General features: G+C 33.9%; 1 protein-coding gene across 1 annotated transcript in view; it reads left to right on the forward strand.

The window, feature by feature from the left end:
- LRRC63 (leucine rich repeat containing 63) overlaps positions 1-21,849 on the forward strand; it is a 32,121-nt gene extending 10,272 nt beyond the window's left edge. The window contains exons 4-9 of the mRNA XM_045567270.1: positions 3,200-3,357; positions 6,801-6,899; positions 12,261-12,397; positions 15,831-15,914; positions 17,082-17,321; positions 21,572-21,849. Coding sequence (XP_045423226.1) covers positions 3,200-3,357; positions 6,801-6,899; positions 12,261-12,397; positions 15,831-15,914; positions 17,082-17,321; positions 21,572-21,782 — 929 coding nt within the window. The 3' untranslated portion in view covers positions 21,783-21,849. The remainder of the gene's footprint in view (positions 1-3,199; positions 3,358-6,800; positions 6,900-12,260; positions 12,398-15,830; positions 15,915-17,081; positions 17,322-21,571) is intronic.
- Positions 21,850-22,368: the final 519 nt, after the last annotated feature.

Genomic DNA, 22,368 nt, shown 5'->3' on the forward strand with positions numbered 1-22,368 from the left:
AATAAATGATGCCGCCCAACCCCTATTGGGTTTGCAGGGTAGGAAGACGGAATTATCTTTTGTCTACACATTGAATTCTAGGGCCATAGGGCAATAACAGAAGGCCTGACGTTGCAGATCTGCCAAGTCCAAACTGGGCACTCTATTCAGACTGTGGTGATAGGAACCAACAAGGAAACTCAAAGGATCAGAAAAGCTAATATAAAGAAGCAGTGAGAATGAACATTCATTCAGAAAGTGATCTAGATGAACTCCAGAAGTAGAACACCAATGCTGATGGATTTTCATGGATAATCCTAATTAATTAAATAATGAACAATTATACTGAAGTCACAAGACCCTCAAATGAATTTTTACAAGTATCCAAAAGTTGTCTCATTTTTTCTTTTTTTCTAGAAACTCTTGTAACAGAAAATGAAAATGTAGAGACTGTCCCAAAGCAAGTCACTCCAACCCCAATTGAAGGTAAATGCTAAATTTATACAATTCTTTTAGAAACTGTATATAAGATTATCTCTCTATAAAAATATTGTTGATTTTGTGTGTTTATATGTGTGTATGTGATTCACACATACATACTATGTCTCACCTCATTTTCAGTTCCTTTAAGCCATTTACTCAGAAGCTATGTGCACTTAAGTGTGGTTCAGTTAATACCAATTTGATATGTGTGTGTGTGTGTGTGTGTGTATACATATACACACACACACACACAGAGACATACCAGGGAATACTACTCAGCCATAAAAAATAATGAAGTAATGTCTTTGCCGCAATTTGGATAGAACCTTATCCCAAGTGAAGTAACCCAAGATCAAAAACCAAATACTGCATGTTTTCACATGTAAGTGGGAACTTAGCAATGGGTATTATACACAGTCATACAGAGTAACAATGGTCATTGGAGTCTCAGAAGCGGTAGGTTGGAAGGGGAATGTGGAATGAAAAATTAACTATTGGGTACAAGGTACACTTCAGGTGATGGGTACATTAAAAGCCTAAACTTCACCACTGTACAATTTATTCATGCAATAAAAACCATTTGTACTCCCTATATTTATTAAAATAAAATATTTTAAAAAATCAAAGAAAAAAATTTTTTAAATAATTCAATTGCTGTATTTAATAGGAGATTATGTACTGTAGAACACTACAACTACAGGACATTCTGAGGTCACTATTCATTCCTCCCAGTAGTTCTGTATCCCTGTCTGTGGCATAAATTATCTTCTGGGTTTCCTCTATGTCATTAGCCTAAACAAGTCATGCTGCCATTTTTATTCCATGTTTTGAAAGTTTTTATTTCCTTCAATTTTGTTCTAATTGTGTATTTTTGTAAAATACATTGTAAATATCAATTTATCTTTTATAGTTTTCTTTAAAAAAATTTTTTTTATTTCAGCATATTATAGGGGTACAAATGTTTAGGTTATGTACATTGCCTTTGCCACACCCGAGTCAGAGCTTCAAGTGTGCCCATCCCCCATACAGTGTGCACCGCACCCATTCGGTGTGAATATACCTATCCCCTCTTCCCCCAAACCTGATGAATGTTATTACTATATGTGCACTTAAGTGTTGTTCACTTAATACCAATTTGATGGTGAGTACATGTGATGTTTGTTTTCCCATTCTTGTGATACTTCATTTAGTAGAATAGGTTCCCGCTCTATCCAGGATAATCTAAGAGGTGCTATATCACCATTGTTTTTTGTGGCTGAGTAGAACTCCATGGTATACATATACCACATTTTATTAATCCACTCATGTATTGATGGGCACTTGGGTTGTTTCCATATCTTCTTCTGTTTTATTGAGTTTCCTCTACTTTGGTGGTTTTTCTCCTTGGAAAGTTTCAGGTGAGTTTAAGGGTCTTCAGATCCTTCAGAGATATATCAGGGAATTTCTAATCACCTCCCCACCTCCATATCCCTCTTTTCCACTCAAAAACCAACTACTCAGGCTTAGATCCCGAGGACAGGAGAGCAAGGAGCAGACCTTAGACTTACGTCTTAACTCAGTCTCTTTTCCTTCTTGCTTCATTCCCTCTCCCAAGGCAAGGAATCTCTGTATAACATTGTACATTTTTCTTTATTGTATGGCTAACTTTCACATCTGTTGATCTGAAATGGGCATATTTCAGTCTATTTTAGGGTCTATTTTAGAAATTAAAAAGTAAATAATGTTTTCTTCTAGGATGCATTATTTTCTCTCATGGAAGCAATGGTATAGGAGTTACTGAGATTGGGAAATATGCAAGTAATGCAGACTGGTTAAGAACGTTAAATGTATAAAATTTCAAAATATTTTTCTGCCACACTTTGGTGTATACTTGCATAGGACATTTTTGATGGAAGGTGAAAATCACAAGGGTCATGAAAAAGTAAATTTAAATTTAGATGGTCTTTGTTTGGCTTATTCTTGAGTTGTTTGTTTTTCCTGTGGAGGATCTACAAACTGAGGTTAAGAGTTAAATTACATAGGGCATTTGAATCATGCATCAAGGTGATGTTAGGAAAAAGTGAGGCTGATGTCTAGCTGAGTTATGCTTATCTGATGTTTTTTATTAATTTTGTGTCTCAAGAAATTTTTTATGTAATTCATAATAAAATTCTAAAATGCAGGCTGGGGTGCAATGGCTCATGCCTGTAATCCCAGCACTTTGTGAGATTGAGGCAAAAGGATCACTAGAGCCCAGGAGTTTGGGGAACATAGTGATACCCTGTCTCTACAAAAAAAAAAAAAAATTTAAATTAGCCAGGTGTGGTGGCACATGCCTGTAATCCCAGCTACTTGGGAACCTGAGGCAGGAGGATTGCTTTAGCCCAGGAGTTTGAGGTTGCAGTGAGCTACCACTGCACTCTAACCCAGGCAACAGAGTGAGACCAAAAAATTTTTTTAAATTGCATATAGTAGAAAAAGATTGAGATTGATGATCTAAATTATCCAAATAGAAATCTATGAACATATGGTTTTCCTTTTGAAAGACAGTTGTGCCATCTAATATTAAATAACAAAACAAAACAACGCTCAATTTGTCAAACAGACAGCTGAGATTGGGTAGATGAGGGTTATGGGGGAATCCCTTCCAGAGATTGTATACAGATAACCCCTTAGGGTAACTCAATGTTAACATAAATACCTTTTAACTTTCACTCTAAGTGATTACACATTTAAGTTTCATGTTTTTTTTATTTAGTTACCACCAAAACTAGAATAATAGAATCAGATAGAAATTTTATACGTGGTGAAGGTTTCAAGACTATTATAGCAACTCGATATGAAACAGTAACAGCCATGACCAAACTGGCTGTAGTAAACTGTCAAGTACGTGGAAGAAATGCACTTAATCTTAAGGTATGCTAAATCTTTTTATTTACAATGTCCAGTTGTATTATCAATTATTTTTGTTTTAGGTTTCCCAACATAGGTCAATTTCTGTTGTTGAAGGGTCTTTCTGGTTGCAATAGAGATTTCCCAGAAACACATTCTAATTGCATCTCTAAACCTATCTGTCCTAGTTTGCCTTCAGTATTAAAAGATGCTCAGATTTGAAATAATTATAGTGCCTTTTTCATTAGTTAGCATAGTAAGAGAAATGGGATTCAGATTTACCATATTTTTAAGTTATCAGCAATCTTTGGTCCTGTAACATATCTAGTATTATGCTGGCTTTTCACTAAACATAAGCTCTATATAATGGACAGCAATAATACTAGTTTCGATTTATTAAGCTCCCATTATATACCAATTACACATTACTTCTAAAACTTACAATTCTGCCAAGTAGATATTATAATTTTCATCTTAGAGGTTAAAGCACTGAGGCTCAATGAAAGTAACTTGCACAAGATCACACAATAAGCAAGTCAGAGAGCTTGGGTTTTAACCTAGAATTCTTTGGCCTCAAAATCTATGCTCTTTTATATTAAATTTTATTTTCAAATAGGTTCAACTATAGAAAATTTCAAAATCAGGAAAAGTTGCAGAGAGAGTTTCTTTGAAAAATTAGGGTATTCAAAAATGTTTACATATACTGGAAAATTTGGAAAGCCACATGCATGCCCAGTGCTAGAGGCATTCTAAGAAAAGACCTGAGAAGGCCCAAGCTTTCACATCTGGCTGGCCTCTTGGTGCAGCACAAGTAGGAAGTGAAGGCTAAGGCAGAGTTGTAAGTGGCCTGGCTAAGTGCTGAAGGAGTGCCTTAACACAGAGTCAATTTGAAAGGATAGGGAGAGGTTCTCTCTCTCTTTATCTCCCTATTCCTCTTGTGATGTGCAAGGAAACCTTTGTCAGAACAATAACTGAAAACAAACTAAAGGAGCAGATATTTTAAAGACAATGTGATAAAGAACACAGACTTAACAAAAATAATTTAGAAAAAATATCAATATTAAATAAATCAATAGCTACAGCTTACATCAAGCAGCAAAAACAAATGCCAAAGAGGGGGAAGTATGTAATTTCCAGAGTTACCATATTATAATATTCAAGGTGTCCTGTTTTCAACAAAAATTATGAAACATGCAAAAATATGGCCCATTCACAGAAGAAATTAATAGAAACTATCTCTGAGGAAGCACAGGCTTTGGACTTACTAGGAAAAAAATGACTTTAAGTCAACTGTCATATATGCTCAAACTGCTAAAGAAAACCATGGACAAAGAGCTAAAGAAAGTCAGAATAATAATATGTGAGCAGAGATTATCAATAAAAAGATAGAAATGACACCAAGGGCACCAAGCCATTCATGAGGGATCTATCCCCATGACCCAAACACCTCCCACTAGGTCTCACCTTCAACACTGGAGATCAACTTTCACCCTGAGATTTTAGAGGATATGAATAACAATTTACACAAAACCAAAGGTAGTGATTAATATACTGCAGACTTAGCACATAAGTGCTTAACAGTTGCTAGTGTAATTCAAGAGATTGAGAAAGCCTCCACATTCTTTGTGCTATTTAGTTCTTCACATTCCTTCCATAATAACCACAGCAAACAGAATTTATTATGAGATGAGAAAAGAGAGATCCAGGGGACCTCTGATTGGCAAGCCTCAGTTTGTATCCACAGTGAAGGTCCCTGGAATCCATGAAGCAACATGAAAATCATGGATATCCACTCATTCAGCCCATTATTTATTACAAACCTTCTACCAGTGGTGAACTAGTATCAGTGAGAAAAACAGACAAAATGTCTATTTCATGGAGCTTAAACTTTAGTGTAGTGAGATCATACATACATACATACATTTATGTGTAGTATGTTGTGTGGCGATAAGAGTTATGAAGCAAAATAAAGCAGGTGGAGGGGATAGGGAGCCATAGATCAGGCACTGATTTGAGAGGTGGACATTTATGACAGATTGGTCAGGGAAGGCCTTTCATTTTGGATGATTTATGGGCAAATGGCTGACAAGAAGCAGGCAGCTGAGTGAAGGGAGACAGTAATTCATAAAATGGAGATGGGAAGAGCTTTCCAGGCAGGAGGAAATGTAAAGCCAGTAATTTTACATTTACCCAACGGAGTAAATGTAATGCCCACTAAGTAGGATACTTAGAGCCTGTGACAGACACATTTCTGCTACCTAACTTGGTGTACAACTAGTTCTGTAGAGAAGAGAAAAATGTTTAATGACAGGAACAAAAGGCATTTGCTTTTGTTTACTACCAACATATAAACAGTGATATATATTAATACTTTTAATAATAAGTTAGTCTTAAACCCAGTGCCATCAATTCTGAGGTTCTTTAGCCATGAACTTTTGTATTTTTATAGAGTACATGCCATAGCTTAATGCCTGGCAACGATGCCTCCTTTCCCTGCAAGCCAAGGTTTTATCCTCCAGCATTAGAGTTCCTTGGTTCATTCAGTTGATCACTACCAATTTTACACCCTCTGAGAAACAAATATTCCAACTTTCCTGGAGCATTTAAGATACTTCTGGTGGGGCGGGGGAGGATACTAGATATATCATAGTCAGTTGCAATAACAAAATATCATGGATCAGTGGCTTAAACAGCAAAAAGTTATTTATTGCAGTTCTGGAGGCTGAGAAGTCCAAAATTAAGTTGCTGGTAGACTTGGTTCCTGGTGAAGGCTGTCTTACAGATGGCTACCTTCTTTTCGTATCCACATGTGGCACACACAGAGAAAGCTCTGGTCCTTTCCTCTTCTTATGAGGGCATAAATCTCATCATGGGGATCCTTAAGACCTCATCTAAACCTCATTACCTCCCAAAGGTCCCACTTTCAAATGCCATAATATTGGGGATCAGAGCTTCAACATGTGAATTTGGAGGTGGGGGACACAAACATTCAGTTCACAGCAAGACAATATTTCCTCAGTCAGAAATTACCATATTTAACAAGAAGTTTTAGGTGCATGTTAGATTAATAGATAGATAACAGAGAAATAGAAATAGAGACTAAAAAAAGGAATAAAGGAGTTAATTATAAAATAGACTCCATTACTTATATTTCAGCATGTAGCAGGCAATCCATAAATGTTTGTTTGTTACTGATTGAAATAATGTTGCCATACATATAGCACTATACTTATCACATACATAAATACTTAGTAGTGTTTTTATTTTGTGTTTCTATCTTGTGCATACTTAAGAAATTATCATTATTATTATGACGGACTAAAAAAATGAATAGAAGCTGAGTATAGGCTTGTTAGTGTATTGTGTCAAACATTGTCACTCAGATTATATGCTCATTTTGTTTTACTCTTGTGTAAAATATTATGTGCATTGTTAATTAACATTTTATGTCCTGTCACTTTCTTTAGGGTTTTTTTCTCCTGAATTGTCCAGACTTAACGTCTTTGGCTTTCCAGTTGATATATCTTAATTTATCATTTAATGATCTTAGTTCCTTTCCCACAGAAGTGAGTTCATTTTTATTACTATATATTGATATGATTTATTATTATAAATAGTAATTGTGATAAAAAGTAGACATCTTATGATATCCTGAAGTCACTATAAGTATTATAAATAAATTTGGGGTTGCATCCAAGAAAAAGATTTATTTTCATAAGCAAAAAAAGTACAGTACACCTTTCTTAGGAAGGCCCATGATATAATCCTCAAAGCGTATGTTATAGTCAGGGCCTCAAATATGTTTTCATAATTATACAATGTATATTAAATAATTTATTTATTCTTCTAACTCTGAATAAAACCTAAAATAAACCTTACCCATGTGCTAATCAGAAGCTTTAAAAACAAAGTTGGTGACCAGGTAATGTTGTAAAAAGTTTTAATTACCATAGGCTAATATATGATAGTCTGTATAATAAAATGTCTATTAAGTTATCGAAGATAATCAGATATGGGATGACCTAATTTAATGTCATATTTAATGAATGAGTCATTATGAGTAATTAGGGAAAATTGTGTTTTCAGTGTCTTTAGTCATTGCTTCATTGGTCACTGAGTGATTGGTTGCTTTGTGAATTGATTTCCAGAGTATTGGCTGTTAGCAAATTGATTTTTAGCAAATTTACCTTCTTCCTATTTCAAACATATAGTATTGAAAACATATTTTTCATATTTTTTTCTGTAATATTATTTTTATTTTCACTAGGAATAGTCATTTTTTCTTTTCTACTACATAACACCAGTCTTATTACTTTGACGAGGACAAATTGACACAAATTCCCAAGGAATACAGGGATCTTATTTCATCACATCAATTAAACCTTCTTTTAAGTAGACACACATAAAGCTTGTGTATTTGCTGAAGAAGACTTCACTGACTAAAAAATAATGTATAAATACAAGAGAGCTCTGTATTTATATCTTAAATTTATATCTTAAGATGTAAGATATAAAGTGGTCATTTTTAAAGTGACAGAAATCAATAGAACTTGTCATTAAAAGTAGATCTGTGTTATATAGCTATAGATAAAATATGTCAATGAAGCTGATAATATCAAGACTTAGAAGGGCTACACTGGTGGTAGGCTAATGATGCCCAATTATTAGCATCATATAAAGGCAATGAATACAAAACTGGGGGCTGGAGTAAGTTGAGTGGAATTATTACAGGCTTCAGGGAAATTCAAGATGATGGACTCAGGCAGAACGCAGAGTTCACAAAATAGTTTAAGATAGGTGAAGGTAGAAGCAGAAATGTTAAGTAAGAAGGTTAATATAACAAACTCTATAAACATATACTTGGTCTCCTTTCTTCTTTTAGGTTCTTTAAAAGACATAAAATCATATATAATAAAATTATAGTAATGTATTGTCAGGTCTGTAACATATATGGATGTAATATGTATAAAATTATAGCACAGAAAAGGGAATTGGGAATACAATATTTAGGAAGAACATTTTCATATCTCATTGGAATTAAGTTAGTATAAATATGAAGTAGATTCTGATAAGTTAGGGTGTATATCTAACCCCTAAAGCAATCACTAAGAAAATAACTCAAGAGAATATACTGAAAAAATTATTAAAGTAATTAAAATGTTATACAAGAAAAATAATCACTTGATACAAAAGAAAGCAGTAAAGGAAGAACATAAGACATATAGAAAACTAAAAGTAAAATGGCAGATGTAAATTCAGTCATGCCACTAATAACATTAAATATGAATACATCAAGCAATCCAATAAATACAGATTGTCAGACTAGATGAAAAAAAAACAAGGTTCAATGATAATACTGTCTATAGGAAACACACTTAAGATTGAAAGATACAAAATGGTTGAAAGTAAAAGCATGAGAAAATATATATCATGCAAATAGCAACCATAAGAAAGCTGGAGTGACTATACTAATATAAGAAAAAATAGATTTTAAAACAAAAAATGTTATTAGACATAAGGAGGGACATTTTGTCAATCCATCAGGATGGATTTATAACATTATAAATATATGTGTATTTAACAACAGGGCCCCAAAGTATATGAAGCAAAACCTGAAAGAATTGAAGAAAGAAATAGAAAATTCAACAATAATAGTTGTACACTTCGATATCTCACTTTCAATAATGCATAGAACAACTAGGCAGAAGAACCACAGGGAAATAGAAGACCTGAACAACACTATCAACCAATTAGACCTAATAGACATCTATGAAATATTCAAGCTAATGACAGCAGAATACACAATTCTCAAATTTACATAGTACATTTTCCAAGATAGATAACATGTTAGGCCACAAAAAAAGCCTCAATAAATTTTAAAGGATTGAAAATCATGGAAGTCTATTTTTGGCTACAATGGAATTAAATTAGAAATCAAAAATGGAAAGAAATTTGGAAATAGACAAATATGTGAAAAGTATACAATTCACTGTAAATAACTGGTGAGTCAAAGAAGAAATCAAAAGGGAAATTAGAAAATTATTTGAGATGAATGAAAATACAACATACCAAAATTTGTGAGATGCATTTACAGCAGTGCTTGGAGGAAAATTTATAGCCTATTTTTTTTAAAAAAAACTCAATTAATAAGCTAATATTCCATCTTAAACCACTAGAAAAAAAAAGAGCAAACTAAACCTAAAGAAAGAATAAGGATGGAGATAATAAAAATTAGTACAGAAATTAGTGAAATAGGAAATAGAAAAACAATAGAGAAATTCAACAAAACCAAACATTATTACATTAAAAAGATCAACAAAATTGACAAACCCTACATAGACTGACCAAGAAAAAAAGACAAAAGACTCAAGGTACTAAAATCAAAAATGAAAGAGGGAATATCACTACTGACCTTACAGACATAAAAAAGATTTTAAGAGGATACTATAAATAACTCTATACTATATACCAACCAATTAAATAACTTACAAGAATGAACATATTCCTAGAAAGACACAAAAATGGACTCAAGAAAAAATAGAAAATATACTGTATTTATTATAACAAGTAAAGAGATTCAAACATAATTTAAAAATTTCCCACAAAGAAAAGTCTAGGACAAGATGGCTTCATGGGTAAATTCTATCAAATATCTAAAGAATTAAACCAATCCTTCACAAACTCTTCCAAAAAAAAAAAAAATAGAAGAAGGAACACTTCCCAGTTCAAACCATTAAACCAAGAATATGATAAGAAAAATAACTACAGAACAATCTTTCTTATGAATATAGATTCAAGGATCTTCAACAAAATGCTATTAAACCAAATTCAGCAACATATAAAAAAAATTTTACACCATGACTAAATTATATTTATCCAAGGAATGCAAGGTTGTTTCAACATACAAAAAGCAATCAATGTCATACACCATATTGATATAGTAAAGGGGAAAAAAACTACACAATTATCTCCATACACACAGAAAAACACATTTGGGAAAATCCAACACCCTTTCCTAGACAAAAAACTCAACATCGACGAACAGAAGGGGACTTTCTCAACCTCATAAAGGGCATCTACAAAAAACCTACAGCTAATATCATAGTTAATGGTGAAAGATTGAAACTTTTCCTCTTAAGACCGGGAGCAAAAGAAGGATGTCTACTTTTGCCACTTCTGTTCAGTGTTGCACTGGAATTTCTAACCAAAGCAATTAGTCAAGAAAAAGGCATCCAGGTTAAAAAGGAAGAAGTAAAACTATCTCTAGCTTCAGATGACATGGTCTTATATATAGAAATAAGAGGGAATCCCCTAAAAAACTATTAGACTAATGATTGAGTTCTGCAAGGTTGTAGTGTACAAGCTCAATATACAAACATCAATTGTATTTCTATATACTAGCAATGAACAATCCTGATAATAAAATTAGGAAAGCAATTTATAGTAGCATAAAAAATCAAATATATAGGAGTAATTTTAGCAAAAGTACAAAAGTTGCACTATGAAAACTACAGAATATTGTTGAGAGAAATTAAAGGAGACGTACATGGGTGGAAAGACATCCCATGTTCATGGATCTGAATACTTAATATTGTTAAGATGGTAATACTCCCAAATTCATCTACAGATGCATTCAATCACTATGAAAATTATTATACAACTGCATTTTTTGTGCAAAATTTGATAAGCTGAGCCTAAAATTCACATGGAAATGCAAAAGATTCCAAAGAGCCAAAATAATTTTGAAAAGAAAGATAAACTTAGAGGACTCACGCTTTCTGCTTATAAGAATGAGCATGCTGTACTCCACCAATTTTGGATCTTTATGATGATAATAAGGTTTAATTTAATGTTAAAGAGAGCTAATATAAGACCTTATAAGATTTATCAGAGAGCAAGAAATATGTTAATCAAGCAAAGATCATAGATTTATATGGTATATTGTATTTTAAAATTTTCATATGTAAAATTAACATACATGAAATTACTATTATATCTGAAATAATCTGGCTATAATATCTGACACTTCACTGATCATTAAGGTTAATTCCATTTATCTCCCTGGTTCTGCAGATATCTCCTTACGCCCTCATCTTTCCATGATTGCATCATATGAAACCATGAAAAAGGATGACTTTCCCACTTAGAAAAGGTCCATTATTGATTTAAGGGTATACGAATATGTTACCAAAAGCTCAGCCACTTGTCCTCAAGGCTGTATCAGAAGAACGAGAACAAATGGTTTGAGGGGAAGGAAAGAGAAGTTTTATTACTTTGCCTGCAAAGGAGGAAAAATAATAGACCTCATCTCAAAATCCAAATTTCCTGAACATTAGCAGAAATACAGAGCTCTTAAAGGACGAGTTCTTAGCTTCAGGCAATTACTGTTCAACTACAGTTGATGATTCTGATCCTCCCATCTCCACTGGAGACAATCTGGTGACCTCTGCCCAGGACCTCCCTTTACCAGGTCTGGACTGGGCCATCTCCTGCTGCACAAATAACAAAAGACTTACCGTGCCCCTCCCAACCACAGGCCTGAGGCAAAGATGCAGGCTTTAGTTCTCAAAAAGGAGTGGAGGATGTTTTAAAGATACAAAAAATATTTTTGCCATTTTTTCAGGCCATTCATTCCCTCTGTTACATATTCCCCACTCTCAATACTTCCCTTCCATATCTGTGGGAGAAGGGATGACTACTCTGTTACAAGTGCAGTAGTTGCACTATTTCACCGAATCATTCATATTAATGCTGGCCACTTATTTTGAAGGTTGACCAGAGGTGTTTATTGAGATATATGACAGAGCCAATTAATATTGCTATACTGATTCTATCACATTAGTTCAAAGTGTTTAGAAAAGGTAACAAATAGGGATTTGCATACTTTATTATTCCATTCATGTTTGTTGCTCTTTTATGTTCCCCAGGTGTTTTATCTTAAAAATTTACAAGTACTGAAACTGAGAAATAATCCTATCAAAGAAATTCCTTCTGAAATTCAACAATTGAAGTACCTTAGAATTTTTGGCATAGCTTTTAATTGGATTACTGTCCTTCCACCTGGGTAAGGTTGATAGTCTGAGTTTATAAACATAGAATATAAAGAGTTTACAATTTAGAAAAGGAACAATTTCCCTTTTGAAAGCAGCTAGCAGCTTTTGGGATATTTAGTAATTCTTATTCTGTTCTAAGTAGCTGATTTGCTTCTTATTATGATGTTAAAAACAATCCTACCAGCTATATAGGTGGCAATTAATATGGGTCTAATGAATATACATCTAGATATCCATTATCTGAGTGTGAATTAAATTAACAGAAATCATTTAAAGCAGTTCAGATGAGAATCTTGCACCTATATCTTTATATCCTTTTTGGATATGGAAAGAGCACTGAACTTGGAACTAGGAAATCTAGACCTTTGACTTTAAAGTTGATGATAATTATCTATTTGATCTGGTAACTATTCTCAGCCTCAATTTCCTCATCTGTAAACTAAGGAGACTGGTTTATATGATATTTAAGATCCTTTCAATTCAACAGGAATGCTGATATTTGGGCATAAAAGTCCATATATGGACTGGTAATTATTTAGCTCCTAACTTCTAAACCAAAACCTTAACCAAAGTCAAAACAAGATACTTCTTCCAATTAGAGTTTAACAAATTGAATGTAGGTTAAGGGCAAAGGGACAGGGACTCATATGTTTAGAGTTTTGTAACCATGAAAAGCTCTTTGATTTGTCTTTTAATTCTCTTACAAAATGAAGATAATAAATCGTTTCAAAAATCCAAATTTTTTTCCTTTTCTCAGAGCTTTTAGATAGAAAAGATAAGAAAAGGAAAAGCAGGGGTCAGGGAAGAAAGAGACATGTTTTGGTGATGTCATTACCCTTTAAGTGAACAAAGGAAAGCACATAATTCATAAATAAATACTGTTTGCTACAAAAACAATTTTTAGATTCAAACCATGAGATTATGTAGAAGTAACTATCACAAAGGCAAAAAAGTCCTTAACTTTTTGAGTGGATAGTGGGGAAAAAATGACATAGAAAATTGCTACTTTTAACTAACAGAATCAAATTTTTGCCTTACTTGCTTGATTCAGTTTGCTTTAATTGGCAGGCAGGTTTTTTTGGAAGGAGAAGCTATTTAGAACAAAGAACCTAACAGCCTACTTGAAAGCGTTGTATAAAGAACTGATTCTGAAATTACACACATTTATTTTCCCATATTGTTACTGATTAAAGAAGGGGATTAAATTACTTTGTCTCTACACATCTGAAGAAAACAGATAGCTATGTTTAAATTCATACTAACTGAGATGAGTTACTTAGCCTCTTGCAGCATCCATTTTTTTAAATATGTAAAATGTAACAATCTTGCAGTGACATGGTAAAAGATCATTCTAAATTGTCATGGACATACAGTAGGCTATTAATAAATTATATTTATATTGCTGTGGTGGTCATCATAGTTAACACTTGCAATTATTAATGCTAATTTAATCCTGCGAGCTAATGGCAGGGCTCTAGTTTAAGCAGCTCATTGCCTAATAATGTGTTAATAAACAAAGCAATGAAATAAATGTAAAAACTTCCACACATCCTAAAAAATACGTGATAGATTTGATGCCGGTGGGAGTATAGAGGATCAGACCAAACTGAGGCTGTCTGAACAGATTTGCTCTCTAACATCATATATAGATGAAGCAAATTTCAACTCTAGAACCTATGCAACTTCTTAATTAGCTTCCTCACTGCTGTCTACTAGCCCTATTAAACCTCACAATCAGCAGGAATATATCATCCATGGTGAAAGCCTGGAACCAGACTGCCAGTACAGAAGTGATAAGGGAAGACAAAATGATTCTAGAAACTGCCTGAGGCAAGACAATAACATGGTTTTGAACTGAAAGATACAGCAAATGGTACTAACATTTTCTTTACAGAGATAAGAAGTCAGAGATGAACACTGCATTGAAAAGGCGTTTCTTTTGTTTTCCTATTCAATCTCATTAATTTCTCAGAGCAAATTAACTGGGGTCATCATTCCTTTCATGCAATTGTGTTTATGATTCTATATCATATATAGACACTATGCAAGGCATTAGGAGGCAGACATTTATTACACAGTGTGATAGGTGCTATGATGGGGTAAGCAGAGTACAGAAGAGGTATCTCACCCAGTCTGATGGGTTAGGGAAGAATTCCTTGGAAAAGGTGATAGCTAAGCCAAGACTTATAAAATGAAAAGACAATGATCAAAGAGTCAAGTTTGGGGGAATTGCATATGGTATTTGGAGATATGTGAGAACTGGCTAATTGAGGGAATTTTAGCAAATAAATACTGGACCATTGGGGAATATGGAAGAGCATGGGAAGTGAGCCGGACAAGTGGTCTGGGGCCAGATCATAAGGACCCTCATGCACCATGCTAAGACAGTAAAAAGTTAGTGAAATACTGTGCTCATGATGCCTTAGCTAATAATCATGCAAATAACTTTTCATCTTTCATTCACATGGAAAACAGGAAGGTATTTGAGAACAGCACACACAAGGAAGGGGATGTTTACTAGGCATTGTGATGACTATTATACTTAGCCCTTCAGCTCCAGTCTTCACAAAGCAATTTGTACTTCCATCCCCTAGGAGTCAGGGTTTGTGGCAGCATAACGTCTGTGTTATAGAGTCTTTGAATTCTTTGGTTCTTACTTTTAAGTACATACCTTGGTGGAAAGAAAGTTCAAAGGTATTTCACTAGGAAAGTCTTAATGCAACTGTACTGGGTTAAACAGCGCCCCTCAAAAATCCATGTCCATACAGAACCTCAGAATGTGACCTTATTTGGAAATAGGGTCTTTGCAGATGTAATTGGTTAATAGAAGGTCATACTAGATTAGGGTGGGCCCTACATCCAATGACTGGGGTCCTCATAAGAAGGCCATATGAAGACGAAGGCAGAGGTTGGAGTTGTGCTGTGTGGGAGCCAAGGAATGCCAAGGATGGCGGGTACCCACCAGAATCCAGGAGAGAAGCAAGGGACGATTTCTCCCTCAGAGCCTCCGGAAGGAACCAATCCTGCTAATAGCTTGATTTCAGACTTCTGGCCTCCTGAACTGTGAAAGAATAAATTTCTGTTATTTAAGCCACCCAGACTGGGGTAATATGCCATGTCAGCCCTGGGAAACTAATGCAACCACCATAAAAAAAAAATATCTAAATGATGTTAAAAATTTCTCAGGTGCCTTTCCTAAATTGGGCCTTTGTTCATTCTAAGCACCTGAAACCAGTCTTAATAGACAGATGAATAATTTTTAGGAACTTTTATGGTAATTACACTCTCTATAATGAAAAGAAGTCTACATAAATGTCAAGATCATAGAAAACTATTGTTTTTCTATAATCCTCCATCCTTAATCAAGTATTTAACTATTTATTTATTCCCAGTAATGACAAATAGATAATCATTTTTACAATTAATTTTCTCTTTCTATTTAAGGTTATTTTGCTTGTCCTATCTTGAGGACCTTGATGTTTCCTACAATGAAATTAGTTTTATTCCAAATGAAATCCAGAAACTCAGGTATTTTGGAAGTAGTGAGTACATAAGAAAGTCATATGTCCCTTAACGATATATTTGATAATGATTGTGATGGGGAAAATTGGTTCCTTTCATTTATTTAGTAGCCATAAAATGTAATATCTCAAGCACAAAGTTTACTAAAAATGTGATTTGAATGATTGGTGTACAGTATTTTTAAGACATAACATTTTCAGTAATTATTTAAAGAACAGTATGGATGACTACGTAATAGAATGACAAGCTATTTATGTCCATTTGTCTGTGTCTATACCTGTGGTTCTTCTTTGCTTCATTTATTTTTTTATAAGGAAATACAGGAGTTCAAGACCAGCCTGAGCAAGAGCGAGACCTCGTCTCTACAAAAAAATAGAAAAAAATCAGCCAGGCATGGTGGTGCATGCCTGTAGTCCCAGCTACTCGGGAGGCTGAGACAGGAGGATCACTTGAGCCCAGGAGTTTGAGGTTGCAGTGAGCTGTGATGATGCCATTGCACTCTAGTGGGGGTGACAGAACTAGACCTTGTCTCAAAAATAAATAAATAAATGAAATAAACAAATACCTAAATAAAAGAAAGGAGATAAGTGACCATACAAAACACCATTGAGACAAGTGAAAATGACAAAATCAGTAATGCTGGCTCTCTTTGGATAAAGGAAAAACAGTTATTAGAGGCAATGGACACAGGAAAAACCAAAGAGATTTAGGCGATCAAAAGTCAAAGCACAACTTAAGCACATACATAGTTTGATAGCATAAATTTCACTGTTTTCTTTGGACCTGAATGAAAACATATGTGTGATGTTCAATCTGTCTATGCAAACATTCTGTGTATCATTATACTATACTATATTTTATGTATTATAACATTCATTAGTCTTGCTGTGTTTGTGGATATTGTTTCTTTTTCCATAGAGATAAGATGTTGCAAAAAGTTAAAATATATACTCTAGCTGTGCTATTCACAGAAATATACTTATTTGCCTAATAATATTGGTTCAATTGCTTTATAAATAAATTCTCTTGATTCTAAGGAAATACTTAGATACACACTTGTGTTTTATTGCTACTAAGTTTGATACTAATTTTCAAGAACATTGAGGCAGAATTTTACTTCAATATTATGAATTGCATTAAGATTTTTAAAAATGTGGTTTCCTTTATTTATAGGTCACTGGAAAAACTGAATGTCGATGGGAATGCACTGCCTTTTCTCCCATGTGGAATTCTGAGGCTTAACCTGATAAAAATTCACCTTGCGAATAATTTTACTCATCCTTGCTTTTGGAAAGATTATTCTTGGAATAATCCACAACGACTTACTCAAATTGCTTCTTTGTTCATTGTCAGAAATAACCTACAGAAATTTTATGATGACATTCCAGTAGAAATTCAAAAGTTACTAAATTGGTGAGCAGATGTTGAAGCCCTTTTAACCCAAACACATTTTTAAGCATTTAAAATGTCCTTCATTACTGGCCCAGATGACCGTTTTAGTAACACACACACACACACACACACACACCCCACACAAGACCATACACACAGTCCTTCAAAATTGCTGCTTCCAGCTCTTCAGGTGTAATAATTCAATCCCATTTTTTAAATATTCTCAAGTTATTACTTAAATTCAATGTGAATTGCTGAGGTGTTTTTGGCAATATCTATATATGGCTGTCATATAAATATTTTCTATGAATTTCTAAGTACGTAGAAATGAGTTCTTCCAAAACAGTTGTTTAGTTCCAGGCACACTATATAGGGAAATGTTTTACTCCACTCTAATGTCGCAGAGACCAGGAATGTCGCAGACGTACACGGAGCAACTTCCTTCCCTCAGGTGTCAATGACCAGTGTTGGAATCATTGCCTCCACTCAGGACTAGGGTTCTTAAACTCCACATACTCACAGTTCACTTAGGTTGTCTCTTATTTCCTTCAGATGGTATGAGACCATTTTTACTGACGTGTTGACCATTAGTACTTAAGTTATTATTTTAATAAATATTTGCTATATGCCTAAGTAAGATATTTTCCCAGGAATATATGTTTACCAATATTGACTCAATAAAAGGTAGAAAACCTAAACAAACTAGTATCTATTAGATAAACTGGAAAGAGTGGTTAAAAATCTGCCATTAAAGAAGGAACCAGGCTCAGAAGTTTTTGATTTTAACGCACTGAGATGTCAATGCCCATGAAACTTGATTGCAAGTAAGAAAGTAATAAAAATCTTCAAGGGCAAAAAAAAAATTTTTTTTAAAGAATTAAAACCTAAGTAGTCAGTGATAAACAGATACAGGACCGTGAGATTTGTATTCAGCATAAGCTCAACCTGAGATTCATGAATTAAATGTGGACCCAAGAAGAGGCTAAGTGGTCCCAGAGCAGTGAACTCCCTCTCTCCCAGCAGAACAAATGTTTGTGAGAGAAACATCTTCAACTTAGACTGTAAAGATTCCAGAAAATTAAGTTCAAATAAATATTATCTGACAATTTAAAGAAATTTCCAAATACATGAGGAAACAAGCCACCAAGAATAAAAGTCAGCAAAAACAATCAACAAATACTAATCTCCAGGGACCTAAGATATTAGTATTGTTTACAGAATATGAAATACCTTCTTTCAGGTTGAAAGAAAAAAATATAATTTTAAAAATAGTTAACAGAGTAAGAGAATATCAAATAAGAACAAGAAAATATGAGAAAGAAATTTTAAATGAAATTAAATTCTAGAAACTAAAAATGTAATAGTTGAAGTTAACTTGGTACATGACTTAAAAAGCAGATTATCCACACGTGAAGAGAGAGCTGAAGAGATTATGGTGAATATGCAGACAGGAGATAATGAGATGGAGAAAAAAGAAGACTCAGAGATCCAGAAAGTGAGAACAGGCCAGGCACGGTGGCTCACACCTGTAATCCTAGCAGTTTGGGGGGCTTAGGCAGGAGGATCACTTGAGGCCAGGAGTTTGAGAACAGCCTGGGCAACATAGCAAGACTCTGTCTCTACAAAAAAACAAATTAGCTGGATGCGGTGGTGCATGCCAGTATTTCTAGCTACTCCAGAGGCTGAGCCAGGAGAATCGCTGGAGCCCATGAGTTTGAGTTTGCCATGAGCTGTGATTGGGCCACTGTACTCCAGCCAGGGTGACAGAATGAGACCCTGACTCAAAAAACAAAAATAAAAGTGAGAACAGAGAGAGAACGATAATTGTCATTATTCAATGGGCTAATGGCTACAAATTCTCAGAAGTAATGAAAGATGTGAGAGCCCCACAAAAGCTAAGTAAAACACCTTGTGGTGAAACTGAAGAATACCAAAGACAAAGATAAAGACTTACAATAATCCAGGAAAAGTCATCACTTACAAAAAACAACAAATCAACTGCCAGCAATCGTGGATGATGACTGAAAAAATATTTTTCCCAGCAAAAGTAACTTTCAAGAACAAGAGAAAAAGAATGATATTTTCAGAGAAACCCAAACAAAGAATTGATTCCCAACAGATTTTCAGTAACGGGGGTTCCAACGGATGTGCATCAGAAAGAAGGAAAATCACTCCAGAAGCAAGTTCTGAGATGGAAGAAAGAATAGTGAGAAAATAAACTGGAAAATATGTAGGTAAACAGACATCATCTCTATGAAGTTATAATAATAGCAATGTCTATATTATGGAGTTAAAAAGAAGACATAACTAAAACCAAACATCGAACCATCGGAAATGTAATTTTTAAAAGATATTTTTATGATAGGGAGAAAAAACATTATCTACCTAGGAATATATCAAGTAAAATATGTGCAAAATTTTTAATTTAAAAAATTAAAGCTTTATAAAAATGTAAAGAAGGCTGAATTAACTGGGAGAGATATACACATTCAGAGATAATAAGGTTTAATATTAAATATATATTGATTCTCCCTAAATAGAGCTAAATTCAATGCAATTATGGTAAAAATCCCAATAGAATTTTCTGAGAAACCTAATAAGCTGATTCTAAATGGAGATGGAAAAGCAGAGGCTCCAAAATAGCCAAAGCAAGCCTGAAAAGCCTAACATAAGCAACTTGCCTACCAGACATCAAGACTTATTATAATAAATAAGTAAATAAAAATTTTAAAAAATAAATAAATAATTTAAAGAGACTTATTATAGAGTTAGAGAAAGTCATACAGGTTGGTATTAAGTGCAAGGAAAGGCAAATCAACCAGTGGAACTGAAAACATAACCCACTTATTATGTTCTCATGCATATGGGAAAAACTTGATATTTGAAAAAATAGCACTGCAGCTCAGTAGAGAAAGGATAGACTTTTCAATAAATGATGCTGAGACATTAGGTCATCCACCAGGAAAAAATATAAAATTAGTTTCCTGCTATGTGTTTACCAACATCATATACAAAAATCATTTCCATTTGGATTAAAGATTTAAAAATCAAAAGCAAAACTTGAAAGCTTGCACAAGCAAGTGTAGAAGATTATCTGTGTGACTTCATGGCAGAGAAAGATATCTTAAATAAAACACAAAAAATATAAACAGTAAACTAAGTGTCATAAATTTGACAAGAGTAATATTTCCATAAATATAAGATACCATCAATGAAATTAAAAGATAAGCCATTAACTGGAAGAAGAGATTACAAAGCTTATAATAGTTAAAAAATATATAGACAATTGTCATGTATCCCTCAGATAAGGGGAATATGTGCCAAGACCCCTAATGGATGCTCAAAACCTCAAATAGTACTGAACCTATATATACTATGTTTTTTTCTATACATACATACCTATCATAAAGTTTAATTTATAAAGTAGGCACAGTAAGAGATTAACAAAAATAACTAATAATAAAATAGAACAATTAAAACAATTTTCCAGCATCCCTACTCTTGCACTTTGGGGCCATTATTAACTAAAATAAGGGCTACTTGAACCCAAGCACTGTGACAGCACAACGGTTGATCTTACAACTGAGAATGCTACTCAGTGACTGACAGGCAGACAGAGTGTACCGCACGGAGACGCCGAACAAAGAGATGATTCATGCCCTAGGTGGGCAATTTAAAACTTGTGAATTGTTTGTTCCTGGGATTTTCCATTTAATAATTTTGGACCAAGGTTGACCTCGGATAACTGAAACTGTGGAAAGTGAAACCCTTGGATAAGGGAGGACTACTGTATCTCTTCCACAGATCAGTAAGAAAAGATACAACCCACAGACAAGTGGGTAAGTGATAGGAATATGCAGTTTATGGATGACATGGTGGTAAACGTGAAGAATTTTAAATCTCACGTTGTTATTATAGAAAATTTGGAAATTAAAAAAATTGTAAAGAGATTTAAAATTCCCTATGATCACATTTTCCAAGGTTAATAACTGTTTTCAATTTTGGATCTATCCTTAGAGTCTTTTCATATCATGCATATATACTTGTTGTTTTAAAAGGCTAGGATTGTATTATACATATATCTACTTTATTGTTTAGCTCTTTTAGCATTTAATTTTTCATTTACTGGTAAATACTCCATCTAGATGGTAAGCTCAGTAAAGATAAATGCCATATTTTATACCACTTTGAGTCTTGCATGGCATAAAGCACAGTATCTTTATTTCAGTAGAAATTTATTAAATATTGACTTGCTGTTTCCTCCATTTTAGCACATCCAAGTGTGAATGGTGCCATGGTCCTAAGTTTGGCGAAGGTTTTCATATCATCCGACCCTATGATATTTTTGGAGCATTACAGCTTCCTGTTATGTTTCATGTCTGTTCTTCTCATTGCTATAGAAAAATAAAGGAAAGCAGTTTTATTTCAAGTAGCATTCCTGATAAAAGAATAGGTCTAAATTCGGAGTTGACAAAAGAATGATAGTACAATGATTTACCATCCCCACTGTAAAAGCCAATAAAATTTATATATATAGTAATTTGTCTCTTTGAGAGTACAGGTTCTGTATGGAAGACATAAGTGTCTTCTCCTATGAATTCTCTTTATAATCCTAGCTCCTTATGAAAATTTGTGATTGTTAAGAAACTGTTATAGAATAATTACTCAAGAACGATTAGTAAAGGCCTTTCAATTTAAATAAAGATCAAGAAAATTTCTTTCAGAGTCTATTTATTATAAAAAGAAAAATGTTACAATCCTTTGCAGAAAGGATTGTATCTTACATGCATCTTCATGCATCTTCATGCATCCATACTAAGTAGCATTTCAAGGTCATCAGGGGGGTTTGTGCTGCATGTGGCTTCAAAGTCATGCATCCAAGTATTCCATGTTTGCATGTTTTTGTGGAAATCTGTCTAGTGCCTATTGTCTCAATTGTGGATTATTTGGGGGAATAAAACATTAATTCCAGTTCCAGTTTTAGTTGTTTGAATTCATTTCCCAGGTTCTTAGAGAACTGGGACAATCTCTACAGTAACCTTGACCATGACCTGCATCTCATAAGGCT

This window comes from Lemur catta, chromosome 13 (genome assembly GCF_020740605.2).
Source record: "Lemur catta isolate mLemCat1 chromosome 13, mLemCat1.pri, whole genome shotgun sequence".
NCBI lineage: Eukaryota > Metazoa > Chordata > Mammalia > Primates > Lemuridae > Lemur > Lemur catta.